This window comes from Drosophila innubila, chromosome X, assembly GCF_004354385.1.
Source record: "Drosophila innubila isolate TH190305 chromosome X, UK_Dinn_1.0, whole genome shotgun sequence".
NCBI lineage: Eukaryota > Metazoa > Arthropoda > Insecta > Diptera > Drosophilidae > Drosophila > Drosophila innubila.
In genome coordinates, this window is record NC_047626.1 from 21,763,106 (window position 1) to 21,786,085 (window position 22,980).

General features: G+C 35.9%; 1 protein-coding gene across 1 annotated transcript; it reads right to left on the bottom strand.

The window, feature by feature from the left end:
- Positions 1–673: 673 nt before the first annotated feature.
- LOC117791577 (probable phospholipid-transporting ATPase IM) lies at positions 674–20,543 on the bottom strand. The gene is made up of 20 exons (XM_034631367.1): positions 20,212–20,543; positions 16,119–16,614; positions 15,560–16,052; positions 15,238–15,296; positions 14,254–14,466; positions 13,654–14,190; positions 12,805–13,026; positions 12,473–12,721; positions 8,414–8,704; positions 8,178–8,351; positions 7,267–7,543; positions 7,056–7,208; positions 6,023–6,209; positions 4,779–4,931; positions 4,557–4,708; positions 3,443–3,666; positions 2,611–2,940; positions 2,292–2,540; positions 1,200–1,316; positions 674–1,112 (listed from the first exon to the last, which is right to left on the bottom strand). The coding sequence occupies exons 2-20, from the start codon at positions 16,434–16,436 to the stop codon at positions 738–740; spliced, it is 4,773 nt and encodes a 1,590-aa protein (XP_034487258.1). The 5' UTR covers positions 16,437–16,614; positions 20,212–20,543; the 3' UTR covers positions 674–737.
- Positions 20,544–22,980: the final 2,437 nt, after the last annotated feature.

The following is a 22,980-nucleotide window of genomic DNA, read 5'->3' on the forward strand; positions in this document are numbered from 1 at the left end:
TAAATTAGTTTTACATAGTCGACAATCAATACATGTTTAAATTTAACAATAAATTTGTTGTTTTATAAACCCTTTATTATAAAAAAAAAAATAAAAATAAAATTGTTTTATAATTGTAAGAATTCTTTCCAATTTAACTTGAACTATTGCTACATATGAATATATGGTTTTAATACGATTAAATTTTTTGGTATATTTGAGACTACAACCAGAAAAAAAACAACCATCCAATAATATCCACTAAATGTGAAACTTAATATTAACAGATCTTTTAACTATTATCCAAGTCAAAGATGAGAAAAGCGAGTGGAAAGAAAACTATGAAAGCTTTTACAAATAAATCACATTAATCACAAGCTAATACATTAAATACTTCAGTTAAGGCAAAGCTTAAAACGACTGACTAACTGGAACTGACTTGGGGGGAGGGGGTTGGGTGGTTTTGCGGGGCTTTTGCTCAGATTTATATTACATAAATAAATAAAAAGCTTAGATTTAGAAATATAAAAATCAGATTGGGGACCTTAAAATATACACACATACATATATCAACTCACACATACAGCTATATATATTAAGATATATACTAAGTAGTTGGTAAAGCTAATACATTTGTTGTTATTGTTTGTTGTTTTCTCTATCTTAAAATCGTTAAGGTTGCGTTCTATTTTTGTATAACTCTGCCTAGTTTTTGGTGTTTCTTCTTCTTGTGTTGTTGTTTCTGTTGTTCTTAAAATTTATAGATTAATCGTGTCCAGATCCTGACAAGGTGCACGTGGACTCATCTCATCGGTTCCCGTGTCGCTGCCACGCCTTGTGTCCCCGCTGCCACGCCCATCGCCCCTTATGTCCGCCATGGACGAGTGTATTTGATTGTTTTGATTGTGTCGCAGATTCGTGATGTTGTTGTTGTTATTGTTACTATGCTGATGATGATTATGATGATGATTTTGGCCAACTGTTTGCGTTTGCTTGCCAACAATCGCATCCGCTGAACCAGCATTATTGTGCAACGCCTGCGTCTTCTTTGTGCCCAATCCCAAGGGGAAGGCAAAATCCTGTGGCAACTTGTGCATGATTTTGCCCGATGTGATCAGACGACCAAAGCCCTCCTGCAGACAAAGTAAGAGAGAGAGAGAGAGAGAGAGAGAGAGAGTGTGTGTGAGTGAGAGAAGTGTGGAGCATAGGGGAATTCCCACCTGGTGAGCAAAGGCGTAACCAGAGCGCACCGAGCGACGTCCGCGGCGAGAGGACGGAGTACGACGGACATCGCTGGAGATGCGGGAGTGCATTTTCTTCAGCGATTTCTGGCGAATCTGTAAGACATAAGAGACATTAATGAATATGTAAATAAAAGAAGCATGAAAGAATAAGCAAACTAATGAAATAGTAAAAATTAGCCTAAACAAGAGTAGGAATGAGTAAACGGAGGAAAAATGAAGATGTTCATTTCTTTTTAAGAAACAAAGTAAAGGAAGATAAAGAAAACGGTTGGAAAACAACGGGACGACAATTCACGCTAGTGACAACATATGTATGTATGTATGGTATTTTCGACCAATTGTTCCTATGGCAGCTATATGATATATGGAACCGATTTAAACCAAATCTGGTCAGAATGTACAAAACCAACATTAATGCATATTCTATCAGTTTGGTTAGGATGTCTTAAAAAACAAAAAACTTTTTCATACTAAGACTTGATTCTCTACCGATCGGTCCTATGACAGCTATACGATATAGTCGACCGATTTGAACGAACTTCGGCCAGGATGAACAAAACTAAGATAAATGCATATTCTATTAGTTTGATTAAGATATCTTAAAAAACAAAAAACTTTTTCATACTAAGACTTAATTTTCGATTGAGCGTCTCTATTGCAGCTATATGATATAGTGGACCGATTTTAACCAAATTTGGTCAGGATGTATAATACCAGCCCAGATGCATATTCTATTAGTTAAGTTCTGATATCTCAATAAACAAAAAACTTTTTTATACTAAAACTTCATTTTCGATGTATCGTTCCTATGGCAGCTATATGATATAGTGGTCCGATCCAAAAATAAAAACAAACTTGATCTGCGTATGGTATTCCGGAACCTACATACCAAGTTTTAAGTCTCTAGCTCTTATGGTCTCTGAGATCGACGCGTTCAAACAGACGGACGGACAGACAGACAGACAGACGAACATGGCTCAATCGATTCGGCTGTTGAGTTGCCCATTTTCATGGGTTCAGGGTATAAAAAGAACATGGATGATAGAAGAAATAAAAAAGATAACTTACCTTATCGGACAAACTGGGATGCACATCGAGCAGATAGAACTTGTAGGCCAGTACAGGTGCCATTAGCATGACGACCGTGATAAGCATGGTCACCCAAAAGGTGAGATCCTTGATGGCCTGCGTGAGGGAGCCGACATAGGGACCACCGATAACATAATTGTAGAAATAGTCGAGCACAAAATACCAAATGAGACTACCCCAGATTGTCACATGATTGACAATCGTCCAGTACGAGGTGTACAAAGCAATCTGTGAAGAAAAAAAAGTTGAATTCGCTACAGTGTCTATTGAAAGAATCTCTAAAAAAAAATGGACATACCTGAGCTGTGTTGTCGACAATGAGAATTGTGGCAACGACAGCGCCGAGAGTCATGTGATCACTCAATATGTAACCATTGTGGGAGACGCCATCCCTATAAACACCATATGGTATTAGGAACAAGATGAGAGAGGTGAAGGCGCCATGGAGGACGCTATAGATGAACTCGCGTATGTTGAAGAGCTCACTCCTCAAACCCGGCGTATAGAGACGCGGATACTCAACGCTATTCTTATCCGAAACATCCTGCTCAAAGACCCCCAGTGCCAGCACCGGCAGCGATGTGTAGAACAGATTGTACACCGATATGAACATGGGATCGAAAACGGTCTACAAAAGAAATTCAAAATCAAATTGGATTATTTAAAAAGTTATGGGAGAATACTACAGTACAGACGGATACATATTTTAATCACTAACTTAAGAAAAACTGGTTTATAAATTAGTATCTTCATATATTGCCTATCAATTTAAAGATTCATATCATATCATTAAAATTAATGAAAAAAATAAATTTCTAATCTAAAACAGCTTTTTAGTCTCTTAAAAAGAATAGGAAATATTACAAAAAAAAAATTTTATAATTTTTTTTTTAATTTTGTTGTTTCTTTTATTTGTAAGGATAGAAAATTAAAAAAAGCGGATTTGATTTAGGTAAAACTATTTAAGTCAATCTATAGATAGTAATTAACATAGAAAACTTCGTTAACACAAATAGTGTATCTATAAGTAGTATTTATATTCTTATACATATATATTTAATTTATTCAAACATATCTTTGAAATCTTTTAAGATTTTGCCCTAACTTGTATTTGGTTATCTTTATCTCACCTGTGCACTGAAACCACAGAAGAGTGAATACCAGCAGTGGCACAGCGTAAATGCAAAGTTCTTGTAGAAAAAGTAGCGTAGAAATTTGCACATCCGATAATATGACCATCGTCCATGTACCAGCAAGAGACGCTCCAGATAACAAAACTGTGCGATCGCATAATCACTCGATAGCACCGCCTGCAGACCCTCCTGACCCGATATGCCCACACCAATGTGAGCGGCTGTTAGGATTGAAAAAAAAAATTGGGGAACTATGTGATTATTTCTTATTGATAGATATATACGTACATTCGATTTGTTTGGAGCAAAAAAAAATTTAAAAAAAGTAAAAATTAAAAAAGAGTAACCCAAACTCGTAATCTACGGCAAATTTTAAGATAATTTCACCGAGAAACCATAGTTCTAAAAATAATTCCTGGTCCCCGCTTTTTAAATTAAAAAATTTATTTATTTTCCAAATTGTTATCATTCTTTAATTAGCATATTTTTAGTGTTATTAGTCCGATTCTGACAAGATTGGTTTCAAAACTTTTGTCAGGAACAGGACTTTCAAAATTATATAGAATTAACATATAATCAGAGAACTAGTTGTTCTTAAAACATAGTTTTTGACTAAAAACACAAAAATTTTCAACTTAAAAAGCGGGGACTAGGGATTGGTTTTAAGAGATATGGTTTCTTGGTGAAAACATCTTAGAATTGACCGTAGATTACGAATATGGGTTACCATTTATTTATTTTTTTTTTTTCGAAAAATCTAAGCACATTAATGTACATATGTATATTCTAATTTGAAGAATAAATAGTAGTTTAAATATTTGTAAATGTAGTAGTACTGGTAGAAGTATAAGTAATGATAGAAGTAGTAGAAGTATTACAACAGTAGAATGAGCAAAGATACAGTATAACTTTTTTTAAGCAAACGTAAAAACAAATTAGCTCAGCTTTTAGAAATAAAAGTCAAGTACTCGTAGATTGTTTTATGGAGATGTAAGAGTTATGCAATTCTGTATAGTCAAGTCGTAGAAGAAAGCCGTTTAAGTAGTTGATCTCTTATCATTCTTTCTTTCTTTTCTCAACAAATCTCATTTGCAAATCTCCTTGGACTCACCCTTGATCATGGAGACATCGTTGGCGCCATCGCCAATGGCCAAGGTGACGGCATTTTTGGCACGCTTAATAAGTTCGACGACCAGCGCCTTCTGCAGCGGAGTAACCCGACAGCAGATCACCGCCTTGCACTGCGAGGCAATGTCCAGAAATCTACAATAGATACCGAGAGAGTGAGAGTCAGAGAGTGTGAAAGAGCAAGTCTTTGCATTGTAAAACTCACTTGCTTTCCAGCTCTGGCGAGAGACAGTGGACGAGAGAGTGTCCATTGACCACGAGAGCGAATCCCGTTGTCTCATCGACAACAATTGAGGGAGCGCTACGTCTGCCGTCTTCGCTCTTCTCTGAGTCCCCAAAGAGATCATTGCACTCCGCGCTATATTTAAATGTGAGGGAAAGAGACAATCAGTATATATACCAAATAAATTTAGTATGAGTTTGAGAGAAAGGAACATAAAATGTTGGATGGATGATTGGTTAAATGGAATACGAAAAAAACATTTAATAGAGATGACACAAAGAACAGTTACAATAACAGAGAGAGAAGAAGAAGTTAGACAAAAGAGCAGACAAGCTTTTGTTAGGTTATGTTAGAGGGAGAGAGCGCGCGATCTGCGCTCTCCCTCTCTCTTACGCTCTGCAGAGAGTGAGACATGAGTAAGCAATCTACAGAACACGATTTGATATAACAACAAATTATAAATAAAATATAACAACAACGACAATAACAAGTATAATGTTTTATATTTGTGTGTGAATATTGTTTTTTTCTACTCGAGTATTTAGTTTTTTAATTGTTTGATTTGTTTTCTGAACGAAAAAAACAAACGAAAATGATTGACGATGATTAAACTAGAAGAACTTGGACAATGAACGTTTGGTTTTGTGTGTTACATTTTTAAAATCCATGAAGATAAGAACAAAATAAACAAGACATAAATATATAATTTGTATCGAGTTTTATATAATATGATATTTTACTTGACGGGCGGAACAAGTACCAATAGAGGGTAACACATCCTTGGAAACACTAAAATTCATTAAGTTACGTTTGATTTGCTTTCTTTTCTACCATTTAGCGTAATTGGCAAATACATTTATAAATAACATAATCTATAAATAATATGTAATTGCTTTGATCTATACGAAGTGTTTAGTTGGTAAGTCAAAACATTAAATTCTAAATAATAAATAAATTGTAAATTACAAACAATATAGGTTTAGAAACCGAAATAAAAATAATAATATAGAAAGAGATACATAGATTTATAGATAGAAGACAGAGAGATAGAGAGTTAGCAGAAGATACAGGGTGACTTTCTAGCTGCGCTTTTTTTGGGTGTCGTTTCTGGTTTAGCTTCACTGCGTCTAGAATCATTACTATTTGAATATTGCACTTTTTTTTTGGTTTTTGGGATAGATTTATTTATTTTTTTACGATGTTTGCTTTTTTGGAGTGCCCTCTACCTGTCTGGTCCGCCCTTATTTTCCTTAATTTTGGCATCCCACCTAAAGGTAACCACCGATATTGCTGGCGGCGGTTGTGGCATGGGAGATCCATTAATATCCTGCATAAAAGCGGATGTCTGTGTCATCGTAACGCTCATGGGGTCCATACTGCTCTCACTGTTCAGTTGGTTCATCGATTCAGTACCTGCATGAGAAATAGTGTTGTTAATCGGTAATCGATGTGAAATTATCGGAAATATAAGTTATCGATTGGTGATGATCAGTGTTATCGGTAAAGTGAGAACGGCATATGTCAATATTAAGATAATATTATTATAATAATATCTGTTTGTGCGAATGGAAGCGATGATCAGTAATCAGTTATCGATTACAGTTATTTTAAGATTAGAAATAATTTTTTCTGATCAGTTATTGGTCAGAAATAAGAGGGCGTGGCAGACCCCCAAAGTATATATATTCTTGATCAGGATCAATAGCCAAGTCGATTGAGCCATGTCCGTCTGTCTGTTCGTCTGTCCGTCCGTCTGCTTGAAAGCGTCAATCTCAGGAACCATAAGAGCTAGAGACTTCAAACTTGGTATGTAGGTTCCTGGATACCGTACGCAGATCAAGTTTGTTTTTATTTTTGGGTCGAACCTCTATATCATATAGCTGCCATAGGAACGGTAGGTTGAAAATCAAGTTTTAATATGAAAAAGTTTCTGTTTGTTGAGATATCTTAACCAAACTAAAAGAATATCCATCTGGGCTCGTTTTATACAGCGTGACCAAATTTGGTTAAAATCGGTCCACTATATCATATAGCTGCAATAGAGACGCTCAATCGAAAATTAAGTCTTAGTATGAAAAAGTTTTTTGTTTTTTGAGATATCTTAACCAAACTGATAGAATACGCATTTAATCTGGTTTTGTCTATTCTGACCGAAGTTCGTTAAAATCGGTCGACTATATCATATAGCTGTCATATCATATAGCGATCGGTCAAAAATTAAGTAATCAGTGATCGACAATTATCAATCTTATCACTCACCGCCTGGACGAAAGCGATCAAATATCTTGATAGATTCCTTGAACTGACGGAGTTGCTTTTCCACCTCCTCAACAGAGCTGCCATCCACAATGAAGACGTCCACCAGCTCATCCGTTAACAGCTGACAGGAATAGCCAATGTTGATGGCCGTTTCTACAAAAGAAAAATAATTATACATACATTTAGCTGATGAAGATCGACTTGAACTTACCCTGTTTATCACCAGTCAGTACCCAGATTTTAATGCCTGCATTTTGTAGATTCGCTATCGATTTGGGGACACCATCTTGCAACTTATCCTCAATGGCCGTCACGCCCAACAACTGCATATCGCTTTCGATCTCCTCGTACATCATATTCAGTTTCTGCTCTCGCCCATCCATTGATAGAGCTGCCTCCTGTTGTCGCAATCGCCACTCATTGTAGAACTCTTCTGGGAGTCGACGCTCGGCTAGCACCAAAGTACGTAAGCCTTCACCGGCGAATTTCTAAAAGTCAAATAAGATTCTTTATTAAAGTTGCTTAAACTGGTTGAGAATTGCAAGAAAATCATTAGAATTGATTACAAATGGAGGAAAAATTGATTACAGCTGAAGAAGTTCCAGGATTAAAAAATCTGAATTTTCTAATCTTTACGATATTTAAAAATTCATTTTCGTTTGCTTATATCATTCGATATTCAATTTATAATATGTTTGGAAAAATAAGAAGTTCATACACAATATTAAAAATACTATTTTAAAGCTGTAGAGTTTTATGCTGTTTACAATGTTCCTGTCTAATACGATATTCAAGCTACATTCAAATTCAATATTTAATTTATTTTCTGGTTTGGGATACTTCATAGCTGGAGAGTTTAAATAATGCATTAATAGCGGGGAACCATGGGTAATTTTCTACAGATTACGATATTCAGTTATCGATATAGTTTGAAAAACAAAAACTCATTTATAAAAGAACAATTTTACGGTATTAAAGGGCTGTTGTATTTTTCACAATTACGATATAAATGTATAGTGTTGGAAATGCATTCATTATTCAAATAATGTGAAATTTGTGGTTTTGTAGAGAGGCGTTATGTTTACACTACACGATAAAGAATTTACGATATTGGGTCCTTACGTTCAAGTGATCCTGGGTGCGTGCCTTGAGATCCTCCTGTCCGCCATGTAAACGATCGTATATCACATTATCAGCCCCCTTGCAGTAGAGCACGACAGAGTTGCCACGTCTCAAAATGACAGACATGCGTTTACGCACGTTGTTAAAGTCGAGAATGTGCAATAACTCGTATTCCTAAGCGAATCAATATATATTATAATATTTATCGAAGATAAATATATATATGAATAGATTACCTCAAGACGACCCATCACTTCGATGGTAATACTGTTTGGTGTGCGTGTGCGAAAAACAAAGCCAAAGTTTCGTGCCGCCGAGACAAGAGCTGACTCGTCGGGACTTTGGGCCTGATACTCTAATTTCCCGTCAACGGTTTCCGCCATTACCGTATGACAGAGAGCGAGCAGACGAAAGAAATTATGGGAATGCTCCTCATCAGATCGAACCGCGTCCAACAAGGTTCGATCGTACCAACGAAAGTCGCTCTCATGATGTGGATTCGCCGAGAAGTCAATTGGTTCGACGATCTGTATAAAAAAATTGAATCAAAGCATACAAATTGGATGAATCACACTGGAAATAATACTCTATGTTTTAACATATTTTAGTTTCATTCTTGGTTGTTTTTTTTTAAGCATAGCTTGGCATTAATTTTGTATACTTGAATGAAGCACAGGCGAAGGCAAAGGCTTTAAATTACTAGTTACGATATATGGCTTACGAGATTCAATAATAACACTTTGTTGATTATTTAGTTACAACTGTTATACGATATTCGGTTAATGTATAGTTAGTTATTCAGATTTAATATTTATGATACGATATTGAGAAAATGTCGCATTACGATATTCAGAAAATGGAATTTTTCAGTTATGTTTGCAATACAGTAGTCAGTAAAAGCAATATTGACCATACGATATTCGATTCTAGCAAACGATATTTGTTATACGCTCGTTCACAATAGCGATATGCATTAGTTATGCGTGTTACATCGATGTTAAATCATACCTCTCACAATTAAGCTAAAGGTTAGGCTATTTTATACTAATATAAAAGCTTATAGACTACATTCGGCAGTTAAAGCATTTTGAAGCAGATGATCGTTTGTGTTTAAGTATGTTTGCATGTATATGTGTATGTGTGTGCATGAATATGTATGTGTATGTGTTTGAAGTTAAATACCATTTATGGAGTACTTGTAGTTAAGTTTGTCTTAATTAATAAATTAGTATAGTAAAGATTTTAGCTGTTATTACAAATATTTATAACTCACTAAATAACTGTTAATTTAAGCACACAGTCACACAAATTTAGCCATACTCACGCACAACCACATAAAGAAAATTGAGGCAGGGGCATTCTCAAAGCCAATACGATAAAGAAATAAACGAACAAAATGCATAGAGGATGCACACATAAATAGAGAAAAAAATAAAACATGTACGATAAAGCGTATTTGGAATATATTAAATTTACGATATAAGCAATCCACAAATTTCAAAGAACTCACGATATAACGCATTTACGGTATATTGATTATTTTAAATAATTAAAGATACATTGAAATTACATTATAACGTACTATATCGTTGTATATTACGTAACGATTTTACGATAAATCGCATATACCGAATTAACAATAAAAATTTTAAAGTGTGAACCTATTGTATTTACGATATGCCCTGTTCATGATACAACAAATTTCGATAAAGCGCATCTACTTTGTACCATATTTACTAGAAAATTTGCAAACGATATAAATAATGGACGACAATACATATTTACGATATATCGTTATAAAATATAACGTTTTTTCTGATATAAGGAGTTGCCTATATAAAATATGTAAGCAAGACGAATAGTTAATACACATGTAGTCTTTAAACGACATAATTTACGGTAAAACGAACCTACTCTATACTGAGTTTATGAACTAATATGTTAACGATATCATAAGGAAATGATACATGTTATTTTGAGATACAATTAACTTACGATATAAATCAATTACGATAAAACATGTTAACAATGTCACAAATAAACGATGCATACACTAACGAATCTACGATATTGCGAATTAACAATATACTTTACGATATAAGGAATGCGTGGAGAGAGATTGAGAGCGAGAAGGAGAGAGAGAGAGAGAGTGAGAAGAGAAGACAACATGCATACGTGCACTTTTTGGTGTGACGAACTCCAATTTGTGGCAAAGCGGTGCGTGCTGAGATAACGTTGATGTGCGGTGGTGTTGGTGTTGTTGTTGCTGCTGTTGTTGTTGCATGTTGCTGCTGGCAATCTGTGATTGCTGCTGTGCTGTCGAAATGGAGCACAACAACCATTGTCTTTGGAATGCAACTCAAATGTGGATGCTGATGATGAATTCAATTGAATCAGCTTGTGATTAGTTTGCGATTGTTTTTGCTGTTGTTGTTGTGGTGGTTGTTGTTGGTGCAAGTGTGCTTGTTCTTGTTGTTCTGCTTGTTGTTGGTTTTGAGTCTCATGCAAGATTATTACTTTGTCGCTGCTGCTGCACGTGGAAAGACTGGAGAGTTGCCGCCGCATTCGTTGCCCGCTGCTGCAAGCTCCCAAACTTCCGCTGCCACTGCCCCTTGCCGTGCCCCTTGCCGTGCCACCGCTGCTGCTGCTGCTGCTACCGCCTGCTGCCCCACCGGGATCATCCAGTTCATACTCATTGCTGTTGCTTCTGTTTGGCGACAAATAATGCACTTGTTTGCGTCTTGCCAACGGATTTTCAATTGTGTGCAACGCCGGCAACATGTGCTCAGTTGTGGCAATGTGTCCCTGCAACTGTGCCCCATCGCTTGCCAGCTGTGTGCCACCAGCGGTGGTCAGCAGCACAGCACTCTTTCTGCCATGCACCTCCGCTTTGTGCACCAATATTGTGGGCGGTGTGGGCGTGGGCGTGGCAGCAGTTGTACTTGCAACTCCCGATGCTGGTTTGCTGCTGCTGAGACTGCGACTGTGACTGTGACTGCGATTGCTGTTGTTGCCAGTGTTGCCAGTGTTGCAACTGCTGTTGCTGCCACAGTTGTTGTTGCTGTTGCTAGTTTGGAAAATTGTTTGCTGCTATAACGAGTAATGTGAGTTTTTTGTTTGTTTTTTGTTGTTGCAGGTCGCACATTTCAACAAGAAGACACAGTGTTTGAGGGACAGAAAGAATTCTAGGAGAACAGGTGCTTAAATCTAACTGTTATCACTCACAACATCCAGACAACACAGTAAGTGCCGCCAATTAATTGAGTTTAATTTTTACTGCCAATTTGTTTGTGTGTTTTTTATTTTTTATTATAAAATTTTATTAAAATTTTTCTTTGCTTTTCTGTTTACTGTTGAACAAATCTTTAAAGCAAAAAAATCAAGCAACCAATTCTTTCAATTATTCGATTATTTGTTGAGATATTATTTAATACATTTTAAATTCATTCAATTGAATTTAAATTATTTTTAAATTTAAGAAAATTATTTAAAAATTAATTTTGACATTTTACATTATTGTTAAAATTAGAAATAAATTTACAAATTTACATTACATTGAGACTACGATTTGTGAGACTGCAAAAAAATTAAAATCTCAGAAATTTTTTTTTTTTCCAAAGCAATTTTTAACCAAATCTCTAGATATTTGTGGAACTAAGCGAAAAGTGTTGCTTTTTATGCGTGTATTAAATTATGCTGCATATGCAACAGGCGCACAGTGCACACACACACACACACACACACAGAGAGAGAAAGACACACACATACATTTATATATATTTATACACATGGGACCAACACCCAGTTAGAGTTTTAGGAAAATTAAGGCTTTAACCTTATGAAAACTAATAAAAAAAAATATCTCAAATATTTACCGAACTTCTTATACCCTTCTTAAGCAATTATTTCACTTTATTTCTCGATTAAAGCAAGCTCTTCTTAAAAAAATTATTCGGATAATTTGTAAATTTTAGCTTAAATAATTATTAATTAAGAGATGCACGTATATGTTTTTGATTATAAAAGTTACAAAATCTGATCAGTCGAAAATTTGATTTTTGTATGAGCATCTTTTAAGAAAATTGGAATATCTTTGTATTTATATTATTAATATCCCAAAAAAAAATTCAAATTACCCCTAAATAAGAAACGTAAGTCGTCAATTTGCACAATTTAACGGAAGTGTCCGAAATGGCCGGATATAGAAAGCCGGAAATGGGTTAACGGACAACGTAGAATAGCGGAAGCCGGATATTAGCTTAGAATAGACTTGGGACTTGGGAAAAATTACTCACATCACTTATTTCGATGAGTTCGCCGGTGCGCAAGTCAATGACATCACCATAGGTGCGTCCATTAATGCTGCACTTGTTGAAGGTCATGATGTTCTGGGTCAGAGTGCCCGTTTTGTCCGAGAAGATATATTGTATCTGACCCAGTTCCTCGTTGAGGGTTGTGGTGCGTGCTTTGGCATATGTTTGGGTGCGTGCATAATACATTTCCTCATCCCAATTGATGAGGAACGACTGAACAAATCGTATCACCTAAAATATATATATATATATTTGAAAATCATTTAAATCTGTTAGAAAAAGTATGAGATTAAGGGAAGAGGCTGATAACTTACCTCTACTGAAACATAGAGGGATATTGGCACAACTGTGTTTAAGACTATGGCGTACGAGAAGAATACGAGCAGGCCGATAACCGTAGCACCCGATGCGACCATCTCTTGTGGTATGATATGCTCCCAGGGCAGATACAGTTGAAAATGCTGGCCAATCATACCCTCCCAAATAGCGCAGGCGAGTGCGAAGAATGCACAAATCGAGATCAGAAAGAGCACAATCTATATAACGAGAAGAATCGAGAAGATTTAAAAAATATGTCATCACTTTGCGAATAAAACTATATTTAAAATGAGTTATATTATTTTCAGGCTGATTAGATCTCAAAAAATTTAAAAAAAAAATGTATACTATATTCAGGACAGAAAATATTACAAAAGATTCTCTAAGTTATTGGATCAGAAAAGATTGGATAATATTCTCAATTGTGTGTAGTAAAGAGAAGATTACAAAAACTTTTAAAATTGCAGATTAAAGATATTCACAAATTGTAGATACGAAAAGTTTTAAGATTGCAGAACAGAAAAGATCAGAAAGATTTAAAAGAGTTTGAAAAGCAGAACAATTTAAAAACAAATTCTCAATTTGCAGATCAGAAAACAGATTCAAATCAAAGGTCAGAAAATATTGCAGAATATTTCAAAATGTTAGAGAAGATTTGAGACACGAGTTATGTAGATTCTTAGAAGATAACTCAAGGGAAATATAAGAAGAAAATAAAAGAAAAAGGTTAGATTTCAATATTGAGAAGATTTCGGAAGTTTCGCTTTCACAGAAGATTCTCCGATAGCAGTACAGAAACGGTATCACAAGATACTCGATCTAATTAGATCGCAATCAGAACCTACCCCAATGATGATAAAGTTGAGCAAACGATCGACCCCAGTGCTCTTGAATTGCGTCTTTCCAGAATTTTGCATAAGTTTCGTATCGACGCCGGCGAAGACAACGAGGCCATAACACCATTGTGTATTACGAAGAACACAACCACGCAGAAGAATCTTATCGTTATCGAGTGCGAAACGTTGATTCTTCCAGATGAGAGTACCCTCGAATTTGTTGAGTAGATTATTGGGTCGCTCGCATATAATCTCGCCATTGAAATTCCACAAGAGATCATGATGATCGGACAGTTCTGTAGTCTCTGTCAGACATTGTTTCGCCTTGAGATTCGTCTCGCCATCCAACTCGGCCGTCTCAATGAAGCAGAGACCATTGGGTTCCGATGTGGTCAATAATAAAATATCAGCCGCAACAAATTGATTGTTATCCAACCGTATAACATCTCCAACCTGGACATCTGACCATTTGGCCTCAATTAGTTTCCCATTTCGAAGAGTCTTCGATTTTCGATTGTTCACCTGCGAGTCCGATAAATGGCGTTGCTGTAATCGTAAATTGAATTAAATTAAATAGGTGATTATGGATTTTCTAAGAGGTTTACATACAATATCATCGTAGGCATCCTTAACAGCGGTCAGAGTTAATACTCCAATCAGGGGTATCGCCGTTGTCACCGGAGTCAGTGATGATATCGCCGGAATCAACTGTAGAACCAGCAGGCACAGGAAATAAAAATTCGCCAAACGCTGAAACTGTTCCAGCAAATTGAACGGCAGAAATGTTAGCAGCGAATATTTCGATGTCTTAATATAGTTGTTCTACAAAAAAGAAAAATCAAAGAAAATATGGAAAATATAGTAGCCAGATTAATGACAAGTCTATGGATCCATAAACAACAGTTCCAAGTTTCAATTCCATTTCGTCTTTCAAAGGTCTCTCAATATCATTATCTACTAAACGATCTCTACAGTGAATTACATTCCATTTCATTTCGATCTTTGAGTATTCTCTTAGAAATATTTTACTATCATACCATGCAAAATTAACTTTTATTAAATTCGTTCAAAACTTTTTTTTTTTAATAGATATAGCTATTAATATCGATTCTATGGAATATTGAAAATTGAAAAATCTAAATAAAAATCTCTATACCTCTTTCTGACACATTTTTTTCAATTGTATAGAGATAAATAGAGCTATATATAGAGTAGGGCGCTCCGACCCCTGCTCGCTTCGCTCGCCAACCCTCGGCTCGCATCGCTCGCGCGATATTTATTACTTGAATACACTTCTTTAACGCAAAAACAAATTAATGTACTATTTCAATAATTTTGACACTTGTTAATTCGGACAACCTGATAATTCGGACACTCAATTTTTATCTATAAAATATGTACCTATTGATTTTATTGTATGAAGTGTTTTCATTTATTATGTAAATCTATAACAATGTCGTGGACAACAAATTGAAAACATGTTATGTAATTTGAAGTTTTACCGGAGACTTGGAACTATAGAATTGGAGAGAGTAACATATATTATACATACGTACAGATTTGTAGGGAAACTGAAAATTCCTTTCAACTTACATGATATTTGAACTGAGAATTGAAGTCTTTATCATTGGCGCGGATTCTTCGTTCGTTTTCTGCAAAGAAAATTTAAATTATTTTTATTAAAGGCATTAATTTGTGGCTGCCTATTTCAGTTGCAAGCTATGTCTCTGTATAGCACAAATTTCCGCCCACACTGCTAAAAAAGTAAGAGCAATTTCATAAATAATCGCCATAAATATTAAAGTTTTAAAATAAGACAACTTCAAGAAAAAATCAATAAAAAGAAGATGTTTTCTTTTAGATTTGGGACACAAATTTAAATATGGAACCTTGTAATTTTGTTAAGTGTAATTACCCGAGAAATAGTAGGAGCTGCGTCGTCGTCGCAGCTGCGATAAACGTCGCAAGTTGCGAGCAGAAGCCGAGGCCGAGATTTGTGGTTGCTCCATTTGATCGATTTGACTTGCGGTTCGTCGTCGGCTTGGCAGACTGTCGGGTGCACTGCGTCGCCAGCTGGCGAAACGTTGCAACATGGAGAGACGCGGTTTGTTGCTGTTGCCCGATTGCTGTGGTTGCTCCTTGTACTGTTGCTCCACATCGATTGTGGCAGCCGCATTTGTGGCAGCTACATTTGTGGCAGCTATTTGTGCTGTTGCTGCTGCTGTTGCTGTTGATGTTGCATTTACCAAGCTATAGAAGCTATCATCGTTCTGGTGAATCGACATTGCCGTCGATGTTGTTGTTGTCTGTGGCGTTGTTATGGTCAGCATGGAGTTGCCAATGTTCATCGTTTCCGGCTGTGCGAGACGCGCCTGCTGTTGCTCCTTCAACTCCAGTTCCAGTTTCCGCTCCAACTCCAATTCCACCTCCAGCTCCACATCCTCCTCCTCCTCCTCCTCTGCCTGCCCCTCCACAGCCAGGCGCAGTTTCTCCTCCTCGCCGCACAATCGTCGCCTGCTGCGCGATTTGCGCGCAAAGTGAAACCAACGCGTGCGACGCGTTGCAGCTGCCACTTGTGGCAAGATAACATTGTCCTCCAGTTGCTGCTGCTGCTGCCGCTGCTGCTGCTGCTGCTGCTCCATTTCCATTTCCGATCCCATTTCTTTGTCTTTATCTTTAGCCTTGATCTTTCCGGTTGCCGTTTTCCTTTGTCCCATCACTGTCAATTCCAACGTATCCGGTCGCTGGCGTCCACTTTGCAACGTCTCGTTGCATCTTTTGGCGCCGTGCATGTCTCCTCACTATTTATCTCCCTCTCTCTTTCACTTATAACTTTGTCTCTTTCGCGCTTGCGGTTTTAGCTTGACGTTGCCCACGCAACATCTTTAACTGCAATTTATGAGCTTATCAAATGAATGCAACGCGCCTCCATCTTTTTCTGCCTTTCCTACTCGTTTCCATTCGTCGTCACTTAAACCAAGACTGCAAGCCTCCAAAAGTTTTGTAGAACTTTCGATTCGCTAATTTGCACCATAAAACAAGACTTTTAGAACTCACTATTTTGGTTCGAGAATTGCTTTAATTTTATACAAAAAAGTCCTTTAATTTTCTCTACACTTATCAAAAAAAAATTTTCTAAAATCAAGATTTTGGTCTCTAAACTAAGAATTTTGGTCTAAAAATTGCGTCAAGAACATAAAAATCTTAGATTAAGAAAACACATCTTTGTTTTGAGAACATTTCAAATAAGACCAAGCTCGTTACTTAAGAATAAATGTTCTTAAAATTAAAATCAAACAATAAAAAAATTAAAAATGATTTTTAAATTTATAATTTTTTTTAATTTTTTTAATTTTGATTTACACATTACATTTTATTCTGACTTGTTAATTTTATATATGTTATTTTACTTTGTTTTGAGTGGGATTCGAGACGGCACCTGCTGTTTTCACAACTGAGGCAGTTTCCTAAAAATTTCAGATTTTTATTCTTGCGTAAAGAACTTTGATTTTTTAGATTAATATTCTTAGTATTAGTAATATGGTCTTAAAATGTTCCTATTTTAGGAACAAAATTTCTAAGATTCATGTTCTTGATTTTAGAAGTTGTCTTTTTTTTCAGTGTATTGATTTCATTTTTTTCTTGAACTTTGAAACCAACCATTTAAATAAAATGCTTATATTTTAAGCAATCGAACTTAAAATTATGATTTAATCATTATTATGTTAATAAAAGTCTGAAATAAAACATAGTCTAATTTTAACATGTTTTCAATAACATATTTTGTTACCGAACTGAAACATTTTTTTTTAAACAAAAGGTCTTGAATTCTGATTTGCAGTCTTGGTCTAAACATATCCATTATAGGCCCAATAAAGGCAAGAACAGCACGTCCCATGGAATCGCGTGCAACACACGCACACACACAAACACACGCACACACACAAACACACGCACACACACAAACACACGCATAACACACACACACACAGAAGCAGAACAATTAATAACCTCAACAACTGTGCATTGCCACAAATGCTTCTCATTCAATTTGTTTTTGCCAAATTGCACGCGGCGTATGAGTAATAAACAAATGAACACATTACGCCCATAATTTCACATATTTGCAAAACTACAGTGAGCACAAACTAAGAAGGACAGCTACTAATAATAAAAGCATAAAAGTATGCTATAGAAAATATCTTAAAGATAGTTTTGTTAAAGTTGAAATACATTTGATTTGATAGATATTTTTTACAATTTATAGATTTTAATATATTAAATACCCTAAAAAAAGCCCTAACTAAGGAAGTAATTATGGTTCTTCTATCCCAAAAAGTATGCTATATAAATTGAGTTGAAAAAGGAACTCAATACGTTTTGATTGAAACAAAATATATTTAATAATATAACAGCAATAAACTTTTATAAAAGTGGTATGACAACTCTACTTAGCTATTAACTTCAACTTTAACTTCTTCTAAAATCTAGATTGTTGAGCATTCTTTAGCATTATTGTCAGTTTTCCTCCAAAAAAAAAAAAAAAAAGAAATTACAGCTAAAAACAGTTGGCAACCCTTGACAATCCTAGGAATGAAAAACTCACAGATTTTGACCTATAGAAAGCGGTAAAAAAAATGAAATTGCAGAGTCGCAGACCATTCTAACGATGGACCACTGTATCGGAAAGTTTGCTGATATTACGACTGCAAACAACAACAACAGCGAGAACAACAAAAATAATAATAAAATACGTTAAAAAAAATATTACACATTCCTATTTTAATGTTTACTTTTATTTGTACAACATTTCAATTTCAATTTTTCGTTTTAACTTTTCGATTTCAATTCTTTAAAATCATATTTACCGGTTACACGGTATTCAGATATTAAAAGGTAACAAAATAATACAATGTCATTTTTATTCAAAACTAGTGAAAACTACAAATATAAAATGAAAACTAAAAAGAAGCTGAAAGGAATTAAAGGGTAAGTAGGGATAAGGGGAGGTAGGGTTGGGGTTGCGGTTGCGGTTGGGGTAGTTGCGTCGGTGGCTGTCGGCAACAATGTAATAAAGCAACAGGTAACAAAGCAAAGGAACTGAGAATGACAGCTGATTGTGTTGTATCTGTGTGTAGTGAGTGTGTGGGTGTGTTTGAGTGAGCACAGCTCTAAGAAAATTAGAAAATTTATTACAAATGCATTGTTACAATTCACAACAAATTTGCAAACAAATTAAATTTTACAATTCGTTACTTTGTGCGAATCAGTTAATGTCAGTGTGCTGTCAGTTAGAGCACTGACAACAATAGCAACAAGGGCAGCAAAGACAATTGGGCAGACACTGATGATCATTAACACTGTTGTTGTTTCGCCCTCAAAGCACGCTTGCTCTCACAAAACCTAGACTTTGTTGTAAAGTGAGAGACTGAAGGAGCTGCAGTCGTTACACTTTCGCTCTCGCTCTCCTACGTTCAGCTTCATTGGACAAAAAGTTTGTGCTGCATGAGAGCAGGCACTGAGAGCGTCTCTTGTGGTGCTCTCAGTTAACAAGAGAGCGGCAATTGAACAGCCGGCAAGGCTGCTCTACTCAAGCATGCACACACGTATGAACGAGTATGTAGGTATGAGTGTGTTTGGGTGTTTGCGTGTGCTTGTACCTAGCCTTGCTCCCTCCCCCCTTTAATATGCCATGAGTCACGCATATGAATGTTTGCTCCTTGCTCCTTTGCTTTTGCTTTGCGCCTTGTCTTCAATTTCTATTGCGAGCGTGTTTTATTTGTTGTTTTCTTTTATTCAATTTGTACTTTGTCGCATGCGTCACCATGGCAAAAGTGGGTGATGGGGAAAGGTGGCGAAAGTGCTTAACCAAATTTAACTTAGTACAAGGAATGTGAGAAGATACATGTGTGTATGAAAAGAGCAAGAGAGAACTATAACTAAAAGAAAACGAAAACGAAACAAGGCAAAGCAATCGAATCGATGAAGGCTCAATAATAATTATGCTGAGACAGCAGCTAAAAAAATAGGAAAAGAAAACACTCAACACAAAATTGTGGCGCGCGTTAAAAGAGCGTCGTTGTCGTGGGTTGGGGAAGGGGAGAGGAAGAGAGGAGAGCGGGTGGAATGGGCTCTACATTGTGCCAGGTGCCAAATGGCAGATGTCAGTGCATCATTCGCAGCAGCGAACAGAACAGAACAACAATAATAACAACATGAACAAGAACAACTAAATACAGTGTGTCAAGTTAGTGTTTGGACAAAGAAAATAATAAAAATGTTTATTAATTTATTTTTAAAAATAATTAACCCCAATAAATCTCAATAGTTCTGAATAAAATTTAAAAAAAAAAACTATAATAAGTAAAAAATAAAAGTTTCTTTTTAAAATTAAATACAGCTAGTATGTTTTCTTTTATTTCTTATTTAATGTTTCTAATTTTCAGCAAAAAAAACAAATGTAAATTTTGTAAATTTATTTCTTTGTCAATACAATTGCTTGACCTACTGTATGCATATTTTTTGTTGCTGTTTTAGTTACATTTTCGATATTTTCTATTTGCGTACATTTTTAGCACATTTCGTATTGCACTTGCAATGTTTTCATTCTTCTTGCTGTTGTTGTTGTTTTTTTTTTGTTGTGTTTGTTGTTGTTTGACAAAACTTTTATTTGTTTGTCTCTCTTTATGTTTGTTTCGGTCAGCGCTTATCACACGCAATTATATCATAAATTGAACAGCATTTTTGTGCAATTAAAAAACATTTTGGGTAAATAGGTAAAATACAAAAAAAAAAAAAACAAAGAAAACATTAGAATCGCTAGAACGCGAACGCGAGTGCGAAAAAAAAAGACGCGAGAAACGAACGCGCCGACCAAACGGTAAACAGCAAACGGGCAACTGCCAAGCAAACTGCAAAATTGAAACGACGCTCGCAGTAGCAGCGGCAGCGGCAGCGACGCTGACGCAATGGCAGCTAAACAACCGAACTTACACTGTGCGATTCAGTTCGCAGCCTAGCAACGCCACAAAAGACTCGCGAGAGCCAACACACAACAATAACAATAACAACAACAAAAACAGTATGAAAAGCAATGAAGAAGACGCTGACGCCGACGGCGACGGCGACGCCAACGACAGCGCCATTGCCAGGACAACGGCGTCGACGAACGACGAAATATGAGTAATGAGAAAAGAGCAAGAGCCAAATCCAAATCCAAAGCCAAAGTCAAATTCATAGCAACAACAAAAAAAGAAGGCAACGTTAAATGAGAGGCACACTGACTTTGACAAAGCGCAGCTCGGTTAATCGAAAAGCTGATTGACCTTGCAACGCATAGAGTGTAGGGTATTCAAGGTATTGACTGTTTACAACGCATAGAGTGTAGGGTATTTAAGGTATTGACTGATTACAACGCATAGAGAGTAGGGTATTTAAGGTATTAACTGGTTACAACGCATAGAGTGTAGGGTATTTAAGGTATTGACTGGTTACAACGAATAGAGTGTAGGGTATTTAAGGTTTGACTGTTTACAACGCATATATTGTAGGGTATTTATGGTATTGACTGGTTACATGCGTACTATGTATTAAACAGGAATCCTAATGATAAGTGTTCAAATCCATTTTATAACAATAATTGAATGCACATTTTTTTTACCAATTTTAAATTGAACTTGTTATTTCATTACTAATTTTTTTAATCAAATTTCTTTTAACGTGCAAAGGGTATGTAGGCTTCGAAGCAACAAAAATATAGGGTATGAAGGTATGAGCACTAGGCATAAGCGAATACTTTTAATGCCTTGACACAATAATTAATAAAATGGTACTACAAAAATCTTTTTTAATTTGCAATAGAATCATTTGCTTTTTTAAGTAATTATTATTGTGTAAGAGCATACACAAGTCGTCAATGTGGCAGCTGTTGAATGTCAAGTTTGTCATGCGGAAAAATGAGCAAAATGATGAACGAATTTAAGTTTACGAGAGAGCGTGAGAGAAAGAGAGTCAGTGTTAAGGGGGGTGGTGGAAGGTATATAGGCGGGAGAGCGCCAGACTGAGAGAGAGAGAGAGAGGGCACGTGAAAAGACAACAATTAAAGTGGAAAGAAAAATGTATAAGAGGAACGAAGGTAAAGGTAGAAACATGAATTACCAGACCTACGTGTGTGTGTGTGTAATGTCAACTGGGAGTTCGCCTGCTTATCCATTGTTATTGTATTTATAGACCACCCATGGGAGCAGATAGGTGTAGTGGAATAGGGGCAGGGCGGGGTGGAGCGAGGCTTCGCAGCAGAAGTTCAAATTGAAGGTAAATTGGCAGCCAACTTTCTCTGTTTGTCCATCAATCATTGCAGCAATTTGCAAACACTCACACAAACACACACACAAGCACATGCACATACACTTTCTTTATTTTAATTTGAATAAAAAAAGAAACAATTAACATTTATTAAATATTCAAGTGAAAATATATGTATGTATGTAAATTAGAGTGGATCAATTTGTATGGAGTGAAAAAATGCACAAAGCGGTTATAAAATTCGTAATCTGCGATGGATTCTTAAAAGAATTGCCCAGGAAACCATAGGCTTAAAATCAATATCGAGCTTCCACTTTTTACAGAGAAGTTATAACTATTTCATATATTAGTAAATGTCTGTTAGGCATAACTTACCTATAAAACAAAAAAAAAATTAAAAACCCAAATAGAGGGCGATTTATGATGAATTTAAAAATAAAAAAAAGTTGGCGTTTTCTTTTCAATTGAATTTAAAAATTAATGCAAAATTAACTTTTTTATTTAAACTTGTCGAAAAGGCTTATGCTTAATATTCAATTAAAAAAACTATTTACTACCGCCAACTAAATCTTATCTCTAAATTCATTATAATTCGGCCTCTGTGGCTTTTTTTTTGAGGTAAGTTTTACCTTTCACGAAAAAAATGTAAGCTCGATGTTGTTTTAGACATATGGTTTCTTGGGCAATTGTTTTTAGAATTTATCGTAGATTACGAATTTCATAAGCGCTTTGTCGCAAAAACAAATTGACCCACTCTAATGTACATATTGAATGTTGCATTCAATTCGATTCAATTTGATTGAACTTGAATTCGAATTGATTGCGAGCATTTTCAGCTGCAGTTTATTTGTGTCAGTGCAAGTGCCACAAGCTTGTGTGGCAGCCACATTCTACTACGTGTATATGTGGCAGGGGGCAACAGGTGCTCCGACATATTGCGTATACGACGCGTACGTTGAAGTTAGCCAAGTTAATTGCTTGCTAACGTTAGGGCCAACAACAACAACAACAGCAACACCAATCAAATGACCA

Excerpts from the sequence above, each read along its gene's own strand:
- LOC117791577 (XM_034631367.1), bottom strand. The coding sequence starts at position 16,436 with ATGCACGGCGCCAAAAGATGCAACGAGACGTTGCAAAGTGGACGCCAG. Across the intron at positions 12,722-12,804 it reads CCCTCTATGTTTCAGTAGAG|GTGATACGATTTGTTCAGTC; the intron begins GTAAGTTATCAG and ends TATATATTTTAG. Across the intron at positions 1,317-2,291 it reads ATCCCAGTTTGTCCGATAAG|ATTCGCCAGAAATCGCTGAA; the intron begins GTAAGTTATCTT and ends TATGTCTTACAG.